Raw genomic sequence first — 14,247 nt, forward strand, 5'->3', positions numbered from 1 at the left:
CCCTTAGCCTAATCTAGGCTTAATACCCTATTATGGCATGAAATCCCTTATTTTCCACCCGGATGAACAGTAACCCGAACTGACAGTGGGTTACTTCATCCCGGTTTTGATCTACTTTCAGGACTCCAAATTTGATGAAATTTTTACCTAACATTCTACACTCATAGAGGATTCCAAAGAGATAACATGCATCATCATCGGAGGCCGTTTGACCCCCTAAATAATTTGCCGAAGTTGGGACTTCGACACAGTTTTTCCGTAGTGCCGGAAAAATTTGTCAAAATCCGATTCTTCTTCTTTTAACCACCTCTACAACCCTTATCCGACCCCTCTAGACTATATCCACCCTTTGTATAGCCTAATGTCATCAAAAGACTAGATAGGGATGGATATTTACCTTTTTCTTTTTGGAAATCGAGGTCCTTGCGTAGAGGGGAAGGAGATCTACGTTTTTTCCTTCAGCTGGAAGTGCAACCGGGATCCCTTTCCTTCTTGAATCCCCTTCCTCTTCTTCTTTCTTCTTCTTCTTCTTCTCTTTTCCTTTCTTTCTTTCCTCTGTTTCACGCCTGAGAACCCCCTCCCTCTTTCTCTCGGTTTCACCAGCTCAAACCCTCCAATTAAATCACATCAAAACACTATTCACCCTTTGTTTAATATTATTAAATTCCCATTTTGCCCCTAACACTTCAACATATCTACCGTTATGCCATTAACTTTTAATTCCTTCCAATTTTACCCTTACCACTTCAATGCATCTACAACTATGCCATTATCTTTTGATTCCTTCCAATTTTACCCCTTATATCAATTTTAAAGGACTATTCTATCCCTTTTTATATATAAAAAAAAAAAAAAATTTGGGGTTATTACAGGTAAATAGGAAGGACCAAGTTTTGAGGAGGCGCACGATTCCTTATGTAAAGGTGCAGTGGAGCAATCACAGTAAGAGAGAAGCCACCTGGGAGCTGGAGGAGGAGATGAGAGAGAAGTTTCCTGCCTTGTTCTTGGATTGAGGTATGTTTTAATTTCGAGGACGAAATTTCTTTTTAGTTGGTTAGAGTGTGAAGACCCGAACTGAAGTCGGCAAGGAGTGCCGACTTCAGTTGGGTCATCGTGGTCTGCCCACGAAGACCACGCCGGCCGAACGGCCAGCGGGATCTCCGCCCCACCCCCCTCTTCCCTCTTCCCTCTCCCTCTCTCTCTCTCCCTCTTTCTCTCCTCTGAGAGCCTCATCCGAGCCCCATCCTTTTCCCCATCCCTCTAAGAAAAAAAAAAAACTTGAGTTTTTCCCCTCATCTTCTTCCTTTTTTTTTGAAAGGATCGCCGGAGCCACCGCCGCCGCCACCGCCGCCGGGTATCCTTTCGTCGACGACCGGAGGTGAGCAAGACAACATAGACCTATTTTTTTTGGATTTAAGGGGAGAGAAACGATGGGAATCAATGGGTTTTACTTCCCCTGTTTCGGGGAAGTTCCTTTTGGGAGATTCGGCCGGCCGACGGTGGCCGGCCGGGGTCGATCCGGCCGAAATGGGTTCGGTCGGAGGTGGGTGAACGGGGGCCGGGCTTCCAGCGCCGGTCTCCCTCTCTTTCCTCCCTTTCTTCCTCTCTTTCTTCTCTTCTTCTTCCTCCGCTCGGCTTGCGGCAGTGGGATGGCCGACGGCGGCGGGCCGAGCGCCGCCATCGAGGGCCACAGTCGGCCGTCGAGGGCCGACCGGAGCCACCAGCCACCCCCCCTTCTTTCTTTCTTCTTCTTCTTCTCCTTCTTCTTCCTCTTCTCCTTCTTTTTCTTCTTCTTCTTCTTCTTCTTCTTCTTCCGGCTGGGTGTTTTTCCTTGCATCGATTTCCGTGCCTGATTTGTGAACCAGATCTTGGACCGGGTTCAAACTGTGAACCGGTTTCACCTATGCTGTGAATAGGGTTTGATCCGAGTTGGAGTAAATGGGTTCTGATTAGGGTCTGAATCTGAGTCAAGAATTTGGGTTGGAGAATCTGTGTTGGGCTGAGTTGAACCTAATTGGATCTGTGGGCTGGTTTGGTATGGGCCTGAGATCTGATCTGGACCTGTTATCCGGTTTGGTTCAATTGGGCCTAATCTGTTTGGGCCACAATTGACTTGGGTTTAAAGGATCCTGATTTTAGGGTCTATGTTTGATCTTAGGGGCCCATTCTTAGATCCATGAACTTAGAAATTTAAGGAATTGAGAATAGTTTAAATTATGTTTCTTAGTTAATTAAATAATTAATGTTTGTGTTTTAATCAGGGGTTCGTGATATCAGTGGCAGGGATTTTTAAGCGAACCCAGGTAGGTAACCTTGCTTAAAGTATGATTTACATGTACTATGCATATGTGTGATTATTTCCAGCATATTGATATGTTTTATATTCTTGGCAGTATTATCATTTAGAAGCATGTTTTTGACTGTAAATCGATCATCTGAAAATCTATTATGCATATATATTGGTTTTGAAAACTTATGTTTATATTAAGTTTGATTGTTGGAATTTGTGGATGTGATTTTGGAGACCGCGTGACTATTGTCTAGGATTCCCGCCAATGGGGTGGAAACGTTGGCCCTGTCGACTTGTATGAGGAGCTAGTTCCGGCACTATGGGGTGTTTTGGCTCTGCGGAGCATGCTCTAAGGAGCAGAGATTGGGGCACCCTGGGGTGCAGCACTGCGGTGCAGGGCTCCATTTGGAGCAGAGTGTTGACACTTCGGTGTGACCATGCCACTGGGGTGATGTGGCCGTAGTCATGCGGTAGATATGTGGATTATGTTATGCGTGATATGATAGACTAAGATGGTATATATATATATATATATATTACTTGAGTATCGGATTGGTTTGCGGATCATCATATTTATTTGTGCACATGACCTGTAGTTATATTGCATATGCTTTAATACATGTTATCGTGACTTTATGCATGTTGTTACCTACTGAGCTGTTGTAGCTCATACCTGTTTTTGACATAATTGCAGGAGATGATTGATAGGGGATTCGGGAGGAGAGGACTTATGACATTGGACATAGATAGATTTAGATTCATTTTGTCATAAGTAATTGATCTTGCAAATAAATGTTACCAACTTTATTTGAGACATTTGAAATTGAATTATTGATTTGATTATCATAAATGATAGATTTTTAGTATTGATATTGTAATCTGATGTTGTGACTTGAGTGTCTGATTATTCAGCCTTGCACGCCCGTGCGGTCCGCCGTGCGGGTGTGCGGCGTCTGGCGCGTCCCGGGCCTAAGTTCGGGTTCGGGGCGTGACAGATTTAGTGGTATCAGAGCTTAAGGTTAAGGTATCCTAGGGTTTATGTTCAGGTGAGTATCAGTGGAGAATTATGATAGAAAAACTATCAGAGATTTGGTTTATAATCACTTGAGATTGTAACAAGAATGATATTATAATCTAAGGTTTAAGACCACTAGGGACTGTGGCCTTAGTGGCATTAAAGTTTGAGGTTTAAGCTTATTGGAAAATGTGACCAGTTGGAATCTGAGCATATGTTTAAGATCACTAGGGATCGTGACAGAAATATATCATAGCTTAAGGTTATGATCATTTGGGACATGATAATTAAATTCAGTGCTTAAGGTGTGAGATCACTGGGCATTGTGATAAAATGTATGCATCGGATTTGGTTTTCGATGAGTGTGGAAGGAAAGTATAAATTGTCTTTGATCATGATAAGAGAGGGTAGACCTAAGGCATGTATAGGAAGGTTAGCCTTGGCATATTAGTTATATCATGTTTAGATGTTGTGTAAGTGATCTGAAAGTTCAAACATGATATGGGTGCAGATGTAATAGTACTTTTGGTTTTGTTGGTAATTATTAGAGTAGAGTTTGTGCATGGATCTATTATAGCATTGGAGTAAGCTAAGAACGATTTTTCATAATATTAAAGCAAATTGTTCTTCGAGGTTAAATCTGTATATGAAATTATATTTGGTATTGACATGTTTGGATATTTTAAATAGATGTATTTCTATTGGTGGGTTAAATTTTTAGGGCTAGTAAGCAAATTGGTGGAGAATTCTAATTACTTGAATTTGTATATTCGGATTGGGCTCCTGAATTTTCTTATAATTGTTGGAGACTATTGGATGTGTTAATTTGAACTCAAGTCTCGGTTTATGATCTAACTAGAAATTTTTGTCATTGTAAAATACAAAATTGAGTAGAAATTTCGATTTTGAGATGCTTATGTGAGTTATTATGTGTAGCATTGATCATAGACATTAAGAATTTTGGTGAAAAAGAATTTGGAGGTTGATAGGGTTAATTCCTACTCATAGGGATATTGGCTCAACAGTTCTAACCCATTGAATTTGAAGTAAATTCTGTTGGAAGGAAAATCAATGTAGATTTTCTGAGTAAATTGCTAAAGGAATACAAGAATTACCCCTTTAAATTAAACCTAGATATTTTTGGATTCTAAGAAGGTTGTGGAGATCACGTAGTGACCTTAAACTTGACTAAAGGATTGGGGGTTAGTTATGGTAAGTATACTCTATATAAATTGAGGACAAAAAGATCTAGAGGTTTTGCTCTAGTTCTACTTGGAAATTTGAAATTTGGAGTTTCTTAGTCTTAATGCAAAGTGATACTTTAGTCAGAAATCATTTGTGACTTTAAAGAATTAAATGAATTAAATCAGAGTGTGCAGCGGAAGTCTGGTGGTTTGACTTATTTTGAAACTGGTTAAGATCATTAATATTTGATCTAAAAGGCATTATGATGAAATACTTGAGTTAGTTTCAGGAGAATGTTGTTGATTCTATGGATGATCTAAAGGTAGCTCTGTAATTTTCACCTGTGGATCTTCTATTGTTGACAACTTTTGGGAGAATCTTGGGCATGTTAAATTTAGCATTTACGATTGATGATTCCTTGGTTGGTCTTAGACTTGGAATGTTTTAACATGGATCTCTTATTTGTTGGAATGATGTGGGAGAAAGAAAAGAAAAAAAAAATGATTATAGAATATTAAGAGGATTTGATACTAAAGATTTCTCCTATTTCTATTAAGCCAATTATGATCTCTATGTAGAATCAAGAGAAATTAATTTGTTTGGGATATAATTATGGCATTTTAATCCAAGGTTGGGAGTTTGGAATTCTTTTGAAGGAGATCAAAAGAACTTACTACGTGTGGTAAATAGGAAGGACCAAGTTTTGAGGAGGCGCACGATTCCTTATGTAAAGGTGCAGTGGAGCAATCACAGTAAGAGAGAAGCCACCTGGGAGCTGGAGGAGGAGATGAGAGAGAAGTTTCCTGCCTTGTTCTTGGATTGAGGTATGTTTTAATTTCGAGGACGAAATTTCTTTTTAGTTGGTTAGAGTGTGAAGACCCGAACTGAAGTCGGCAAGGAGTGCCGACTTCAGTTGGGTCATCGTGGTCTGCCCACGAAGACCACGCCGGCCGAACGGCCAGCGGGATCTCCGCCCCACCCCCCTCTTCCCTCTTCCCTCTCCCTCTCTCTCTCTCTCCCTCTTTCTCTCCTCTGAGAGCCTCATCCGAGCCCCATCCTTTTCCCCATCCCTCTAAGAAAAAAAAAAACTTGAGTTTTTCCCCTCATCTTCTTCCTTTTTTTTTGAAAGGATCGCCGGAGCCACCGCCGCCGCCACCGCCGCCGGGTATCCTTTCGTCGACGACCGGAGGTGAGCAAGACAACATAGACCTATTTTTTTTGGATTTAAGGGGAGAGAAACGATGGGAATCAATGGGTTTTACTTCCCCTGTTTCGGGGAAGTTCCTTTTGGGAGATTCGGCCGGCCGACGGTGGCCGGCCGGGGTCGATCCGGCCGAAATGGGTTCGGTCGGAGGTGGGTGAACGGGGGCCGGGCTTCCAGCCCCGGTCTCCCTCTCTTTCCTCCCTTTCTTCCTCTCTTTCTTCTCTTCTTCTTCCTCCGCTCGGCTTGCGACAGTGGGATGGCCGACGGCGGCGGGCCGAGCGCCGCCGTCGAGGGCCACAGTCGGCCGTCGAGGGCCGACCGGAGCCACCAGCCACCCCCCCCTTCTTTCTTTCTTCTTCTTCTTCTCCTTCTTCTTCCTCTTCTCCTTCTTTTTCTTCTTCTTCTTCTTCTTCTTCTTCTTCTTCCGGCTGGGTGTTTTTCCTTGCATCGATTTCCGTGCCTGATTTGTGAACCAGATCTTGGACCGGGTTCAAACTGTGAACCGGTTTCACCTATGCTGTGAATAGGGTTTGATCCGAGTTGGAGTAAATGGGTTCTGATTAGGGTCTGAATCTGAGTCAAGAATTTGGGTTGGAGAATCTGTGTTGGGCTGAGTTGAACCTAATTGGATCTGTGGGCTGGTTTGGTATGGGCCTGAGATCTGATCTGGACCTGTTATCCGGTTTGGTTCAATTGGGCCTAATCTGTTTGGGCCACAATTGACTTGGGTTTAAAGGATCCTGATTTTAGGGTCTATGTTTGATCTTAGGGGCCCATTCTTAGATCCATGAACTTAGAAATTTAAGGAATTGAGAATAGTTTAAATTATGTTTCTTAGTTAATTAAATAATTAATGTTTGTGTTTTAATCAGGGGTTCGTGATATCAGTGGCAGGGATTTTTAAGCGAACCCAGGTAGGTAACCTTGCTTAAAGTATGATTTACATGTACTATGCATATGTGTGATTATTTCCAGCATATTGATATGTTTTATATTCTTGGCAGTATTATCATTTAGAAGCATGTTTTTGACTGTAAATCGATCATCTGAAAATCTATTATGCATATATATTGGTTTTTGAAAACTTATGTTTATATTAAGTTTGATTGTTGGAATTTGTGGATGTGATTTTGGAGACCGCGTGACTATTGTCTAGGATTCCCGCCAATGGGGTGGAAACGTTGGCCCTGTCGACTTGTATGAGGAGCTAGTTCCGGCACTATGGGGTGTTTTGGCTCTGCGGAGCATGCTCTGAGGAGCAGAGATTGGGGCACCCTGGGGTGCAGCACTGCGGTGCAGGGCTCCATTTGGAGCAGAGTGTTGACACTTCGGTGTGACCATGCCACTGGGTGATGTGGCCGTAGTCATGCGGTAGATATGTGGATTATGTTATGCGTGATATGATAGACTAAGATGGTATATATATATATATATATTACTTGAGTATCGGATTGGTTTGCGGATCATCATATTTATTTGTGCACATGACCTGTAGTTATATTGCATATGCTTTAATACATGTTATCGTGACTTTATGCATGTTGTTACCTACTGAGCTGTTGTAGCTCATACCTGTTTTTGACATAATTGCAGGAGATGATTGATAGGGGATTCGGGAGGAGAGGACTTATGACATTGGACATAGATAGATTTAGATTCATTTTGTCATAAGTAATTGATCTTGTAAATAAATGTTACCAACTTTATTTGAGACATTTGAAATTGAATTATTGATTTGATTATCATAAATGATAGATTTTTAGTATTGATATTGTGATCTGATGTTGTGACTTGAGTGTCTGATTATTCAGCCTTGCACGCCCGTGCGGTCCGCCGTGCGGGTGTGCGGCGTCTGGCGCGTCCCGGGCCTAAGTCCGGATTCGGGGCGTGACAAGTTTGCACTAGTTTCCACATGTTTGAGCAAAAAAAACTGTGGTGGTTTCGGTGTAATTGTCCTATATATATCCATATGCAAACAAACCTGTAGTTGCTTTATACATAAAGTCATGGTTCAAAATAATGATCACTACACTGGTTTCACAGAGCCCCCTTTTCGTTATATATACACATAATTGCCACTCTTAGCCATTATTGCATTACAATGATTGTTACATAATAGAGATAGAAACTATCAATTTACCTTTTCATTATTTCACTAAAATGTTTTTTTTTTCAATTGAAATTTCTATGATTTTTCAAAAAATTATTGTTTCATTGAGACCAGCGTCTAAACAAAAAACAAAAAAAAAATCGTTTTCCTACTATTTTCCATTATTTTTCATTAGTATGCAAGTGAAACTACTTGTGTGAGGCCCCCATCCATTGACCGGCCTGCATTTAATTGGGCTTGTGGGCCGGGCCAAAGAGGCGAGGCCCAAGGCCACCGTGCCTTATGGCACGATGCAAGCAGTATCCTTCCTCCTTCCGTCCTTCGATTCCGGCAGAAACTGGAGGCTCCCAAGGCAAATCCGAATTCATCTAGAACTCGAGGATATCACCTATTCAATCCCCCTTTCTTTCTTTTCACTATCGGAATCGCCAAAGATTGCCACCGATTTCAAGCTTTCTTTTTCAAGTTTCCTTCTTGATTTATTGTCGGAAAGTCATCGGAAAGCCTCGCCGGACCGAGGTATGAGTTCTTCATCTTTTCCTCGTTCTTCCTTGGTATTTTGGCCTTCATTTCCTTGGATTTGAGCCGGCACAAGGGAGCCTTGTTTCGGCTCCTTTCTTCTGAGTTTGGCCGAGCTTCGCCACTGTCTAGGACCCAAGTGATCTTGTGGTTGTGGGTGAGGAAAACAAATAGGGTCGCTCATATTTTTTTTTTTCTCTCTTAGGACAAATGGGATTGATAGAAATGAAGGATGGTCCAAACTTGGAGGTCGCGTTAGTGAGTTTGGCGATTTTGTAGAAGAATTTTAGTATTTTAAATTGATTATGATTTTATAGTTAATGATTTTCTGAATATTGAAGATTTTGAGTTTGGTATTTATGTTTGGATTTAAATGCTCTGAACCAGTATTGGTTGTACTTAATGGATAATTTTTATTTATTCTATTATATTTGAGATGGATTTGAAAGTTTAATGTAATGTTGTTTCATGTTATCGTGGGTCATATTTCTCGGTAGCATAGTCATGTCATACTTCAACTCTGAGGTGTGACAACTTGAATGAGCTACGAACGACCCAAGTTTGCATCTTGACATAGGCCTCATCGAGTTCAGCTTGGGCTAAGTTTTGAGCATGCGCAGGTGCGTGCACTCACGTGCGCCCATGCAAATTTATCTTCTGTTAGGTTATCTGAAAGTGAGAAAAAAATTGGATTTATTAGACAGTTTCTTTGTATTGAAAAGCAAATTTAATGAGAAATAGACGGCCTTAAAATTTTGTTTAAAAAATAAACACTATTTTTAATTTTCTTTTTCTCTAAATATTTCTGTTTCCTTTGGTGAATTTCCTTTTGTTTGTTTTTTTTTTCCAACAATCAAACTAGAACCTAGCATTTTTCTCCCTAATATGACAATAAGTAAGAGATGTAATCAATCAAAGGCTACGCTGGTCCTCTTTTTTAAATAGCCTATGGGCTCTGCAAAAATTGAGAGAATTTTTTTTTTAAAAAAAAAAACATATTTGTATGGAGTGCCTTTGTTAGGATGAGTTCCAATCACGAAGAAAACTAAAGTCGAATAAGTAAAGCATAGAAAACAGCATTCCATGGGTATCAAAGGATGGAAGGAAATCCATCAATATACGTTTCCCGTTAAAAGAGGAGTTTTTCTTTACAATTAAGATTGATTTTAATTCACTGCTACTTCCATCCTTTTCTTTTCTTCTTTTCCAAGAAGATGAGACTTTCTTTTGCCATCAAACAGGATGCAACTGCTGTCCCAATCATGCTAGCATACACAATATGTCATGCTCGCACAACTAATTAATGAATACTATACAAGTTTCAAAGATCAAATGCACAAATTTGTGAAACCCAACTCCATTATTTAGAACAAATAATTTTACAGAAAAAACAAATTCCAAAAAATCATTTATAAAAATTCTGATTATAAGTTGCACAATTTTTGAACTATTACGTTAGCATGGCAAGGATCAAGAACATTTCCATCCAGAAAAGCATCTGTCATATAAAAAAAAAAAAAAAAAAAAAAAAAGAGCGGCATAGAGCAGAAGCAACTTCTGGTCAAAAACCCTCAAATATTTTTTGTCCACCTAATAATTTCCGCACTGCAGGTTCTCCAGCAACCAGCACAATGCGCCTGCCATCACAATCCGCAGCCGCTTTTCAGTTTTCAGTGCCAATTGAGACATCTCTTTCTCAAGTAATTCCCGCACTGCCAGGAGGAATGACAGAGGAAATCCCCACATTGATCCTACTTACGACTTTAAACTGTACCTGCCAATGCCTTGGTGGAAAACCCTGCTGCCTTCCAAAGCAAGTGCTCTCTTTTCCTCCTTGGAAAAAAAAAGGCATTAAAGAGATTCTACTAGCACGAACACTCCCTTGGAAATGAAAGATCGATTCCTACTCAAACACAGAAACATACATACACAATGGATGATTCTTTTTTTTTTCTTCTTTTTTTCCCTTGTACAACAACAAATGAGAGCTTGTAATAATATCTCAAACTATAACTCTAAGATGCAAACAGTCAGACAAGCTTCATGAGACACTCAGACAGACAGAAGCCTCCAACCTTGGCTCAAATGAGAAGGCAGACATGAACTCCTTGGCCTTGCCATTGACACAGCACTTGGGCAGCTCTTTCCACTCGTCGGCCACCACATTACACAAGACGTAGCTGCTGCAGTCGCCGGAATTGATGCATATGAAGATCATATCCCCGCTGCCGATGCAGTTTATGTCGACCTTCTTGCCGTAGAATTCGTGCGACATCGATGGCGGCATTGCTGCAACCTGCCGCCAGGAGCGGTCGAACTTCCAGACTCTCAAGCTTGCGGTCTCCAGGAACTCCGACAGAACGACAACCAGCATCTCCCCGTTGCACTCGACCACGTCGATGGAGTACTCGGAAAAGATTGGCAGCAATCTTGGGTGCTCAGAGAAGGTCTTCCGAGCAAGATTGCAGGTCACAACAGTCCCTGATTGGCTAAGGAAATAGACCACCTCTTCTCCATTTTCCACAGTCAGAACTGATGAGTATTGCTTAGATGGGCTCCTCTGCATGTCGGTGGCCACGACATCTCCAGCTTTGCTGAGAAAATACACCGTCTCGTCGCCGGTCATGCTAGATTCCGAGGAATTCTCAGATTTCTGAACCAGCGGAAGTTCATGCTGCCACCTGTTTGTGGCGGAGTCGAAGACCCTGAAAGAGAGGCCTGAGAATTCGCCCGAGACGAGTACAATTCTATAGGAAGCTGGATCTTTTGGAGAGGAGTACATGGTGATAGCATGGAGGGTTTGGTTGTCGCTGGCCTGGCCCGCCGGAGGGAGCTGGCGGCAGGCACCGGTGACCGGATTGCACACAATTAGGTCGCCGGACTCGGTGCGGTAGCAGACCAAACCACCGGATGATGCAACGGGGATGGGCTTGCAACCATGTCTTTGTTGGAGGTAAGCTGGATGGTTGAGAATTTTCCAGTTAGCTTCGGCGGGGTCGAAAACAATAGACCGGTCGAGGTCCTGATCGACCATGAGAAACCATGGGTCTCTGAAGGGTATCTGGGAGCAGGCAAGCTGAAATGATGCAGAGGTTGCAACAGAGTTCCATCTTTTACACACCGAACGAAGGCGAAAGAAGCTCGAGGGAGGAAGCCAGGAAAGGACCCTCTCGAGCAGGTCTTGATTCAGCTCATCTAAGGAGAAGCCACAGCCAAAATAAGCATCATCTGAAGCCTTTCTCTTCTTGCTTTTCCCTGAAAAAGGACTCATGTTTTGCTCCATCTTTTAGAAGTTGTGGTGAAAGATCTGCAGAGGAAGAAGAGGGAGCCAATGATCTGTTAGTCTCGAGGACAAAATTAAGATCGAGAGATCAGCAAAAAATATTAAATTGATATGATAACTAGATTTGGAACAAAAGAACATCTATTCTGCAGTGAATTAAATCCAAATTCCAAACCAAACTGGAAAATTCAATAAAAATCCAGTAGCTGCTGCGAATTTACTATTCACAGCAGAACGCATAAATCCACAAATACCCACAAAGAAGCCAGAGTAGCATTAGGTTAAATCCCCGGGAGATAAAGTCTAAACTGACGAGGCTAAGAAACACCACTTGGACATCCACAAAGAAGGAACAAATGATGAGAGCTTTAAAATATTCCTGACCTATAGTTTCAGCAAATAGCGAAACAAATACCAGAAAAGCAGACATTTTTCCTTCAACTTCTTATGACTTTTACGGAGAAACCTCAAAGAATATCAAAGTTAATAAAAAAAAAACCATGCTTTTCAAACTCTAGCCTTGTCCTCTTTGCACAGAAATCTCAACATGACAATCTAAATCAGAGAAAATATCATCAAAATCCAATTTTGACATTAAGCTCCAAAAATTTTGGAGAATAAAACATAGGTCACCAAGACCATCCAAAATCACATCTTTAAGCAATAAACCTAAACATATTACCATATGCTTGACATACGAAAGTGAGATAAATCATCAAACAATGCTGAAGTGCCGAACATACTTTCTTATAGAAACCTTCTCTATTGGAGAAAAAAAAAAAAAAAAACTATCAACATTCCAGATCCTTCAAGGAACCCATGAGACCATCCAAAAGACCTTCTCATTATAAAAACCCCAATTCCCATCAGCCAGAAACACCATTCTCACAGTGTAAGAGGAGCAAAAGTTACAGCTCTAATACCAAGTAGCAAAAGCACAACTAAAGACCCATTCTGCCAAACTCTCCCAGATCATTCTCTAAGCTTAAAAAAAAATAAAAATCCCAGAGCCCATTACCCAGAAACAAGCACTTCTCCACTTAAAAATGCCCATGAGTAGCCGAACAAGCGTCAAAGAAAAGGATGGAGAAAAAAAAAATCTTTTTTCTAGACATATAGAAGGGAGGGTCAAAAAACACATCCTTCTCATCTCCAGCCCATTTTAACCTCCTAGAAACCAAAAAACCAACCAAAAACCAAGTTCTGAACCACCACAACTCACCACCCAGAAGCCAGCAGTCACACCAAAAACACTTCTTTGGATCAAAAGAACAAGTGTTTGCACACAGCGAACAGAGGAAACGAGCAATGGAGAAGGACCCAAGTATGCACCTTGTGTGATAGGCGTCCAGAGGCACACGGGAAGCGATTAAGAGAAGCGAACTAAGCTGTCCTCCCCCTTTTGTAATGGCGAGAGAGAGAGAGAGAGAGAGGGAGGAAACTTCGTGAGGAGCTCTTTTTGTTTGCGTTGACAGTGAGGAATGCCGGGGGGGGGGGGGGGGGGGGGAAGAAAAGCTAAATAGAAGAGCCGAAATCCAAGGCTACTACTCAGCGGAGAGAGAAACAGTAGAGAGAGAGAGAGGGGTCGGTTCAGGCCTTAGGAGGGAGAAAGAGCGAGAGAGAGAGAGAGAGAGAGAGAGAGAGAGAGAGAGAGAGTCTGCTTAGGCCTTGGGGCCCGGGCAGAGAAGTGCATGTGACTGGCCGCTGACACTGACCAGCCATGGGAATACAAAAATAAATTAATCTTTCTCTTTCAAAAATAATAGTTTTCTATTTGTTTATTCTTTTGTTCTTTTCATAAGTTTTTTATAGTTTTAAGTTTGCAATATAATATTTTTTCTATGCTACGCTTGTCTGGTGTGGAAGCTTGGGGTTCACATATTTTTATCACATAAGAATTGGGATGGTATGTTAAACTAACAATGTTTTAATATGGTTTATTTTCTTCATAACATGATGATGCCATTGTAAAATTATTTTTGTACATTATTATCTCTCATGTTTTCACACTAATGATATTTTTTATTTTTTTTGGTACAGCTCACACTCGGTGAGAATAAGTGTAGTCAACAAAATCAGAAAGATAAGATAATACCTTCAGAACAGTGGACAAGAAGCCACCCAATCATCTGTGTTGTTCGCCTGTAAATGTATGACATTTTTTTTTCTAACATATGTTTGATTGAAGGATTTTAAAAAAATTATAATGACTTCAAAAAGTAAATTTTTGAAAGAAAAATGAACAAAGAGGAACGTAAGCTTAAAATTCTTATGAAAACAGAATGCCCATAAGAGATATTAAACATTTCATTATATGTAATAATTATGAGCAAGGAGAGGCAAGAAACACAAAAAGAAAATAGGCACCACCACCATCAGACAATATAAGATCTCCAATTATTCCCTGAACTCTAATAAATAAACAGGTTGGTAATCGTTCAACAGGATTTTATCTGAATCATGGATTATTTAATAGTTTGGTGCCAAGATCAATTATTGAAAAATAATTGTCAAAGAAAGTATTTATTTATCATGAACATCCACCAATTTTATTTTTTTTTTATAGACTTAAAACACTTGCTCTTCTCCATGCACGCAGCACTTGTGAACACCAACTTCCTTGCAAATGCTTATGGCCACT

The 14,247-nt window shown here is 40.9% G+C and overlaps 1 protein-coding gene and 1 long non-coding RNA gene across 3 annotated transcripts; one reads left to right on the top strand and one right to left on the bottom strand.

The window, feature by feature from the left end:
- The first annotated feature begins 2,263 nt into the window (after positions 1 to 2,263).
- Positions 2,264 to 3,160, top strand: LOC120113356. The gene is made up of 2 exons (XR_005515272.1): positions 2,264 to 2,303; positions 2,985 to 3,160. It is a non-coding gene; the product is annotated as an uncharacterized LOC120113356 (long non-coding RNA).
- Positions 3,161 to 10,205: 7,045 nt separating this feature from the next.
- Positions 10,206 to 13,189, bottom strand: LOC103714860 (F-box only protein 13-like). Of its 2 annotated transcripts, none has more exons than XM_039134332.1 (2): positions 12,939 to 13,189; positions 10,206 to 11,630 (listed from the first exon to the last, which is right to left on the bottom strand). In XM_039134332.1, exon 2 carries the CDS (start codon positions 11,604 to 11,606, stop codon positions 10,365 to 10,367), a length of 1,242 nt encoding a protein of 413 aa, XP_038990260.1. In that variant the 5' UTR covers positions 11,607 to 11,630; positions 12,939 to 13,189; the 3' UTR covers positions 10,206 to 10,364. The 2 variants fall into 2 exon arrangements, with proteins under 2 accessions (XP_038990260.1, XP_038990261.1); XM_039134333.1 differs by having other exon boundaries at positions 12,829 to 13,094.
- Between the last annotated feature and the right edge of the window lie 1,058 nt (positions 13,190 to 14,247).

Source organism: Phoenix dactylifera, chromosome 15 (assembly GCF_009389715.1).
Source record: "Phoenix dactylifera cultivar Barhee BC4 chromosome 15, palm_55x_up_171113_PBpolish2nd_filt_p, whole genome shotgun sequence".
Lineage (NCBI taxonomy): Eukaryota > Viridiplantae > Streptophyta > Magnoliopsida > Arecales > Arecaceae > Phoenix > Phoenix dactylifera.

Excerpts from the sequence above, each read along its gene's own strand:
- LOC103714860 (XM_039134332.1), bottom strand. The coding sequence starts at position 11,606 with ATGGAGCAAAACATGAGTCCTTTTTCAGGGAAAAGCAAGAAGAGAAAG.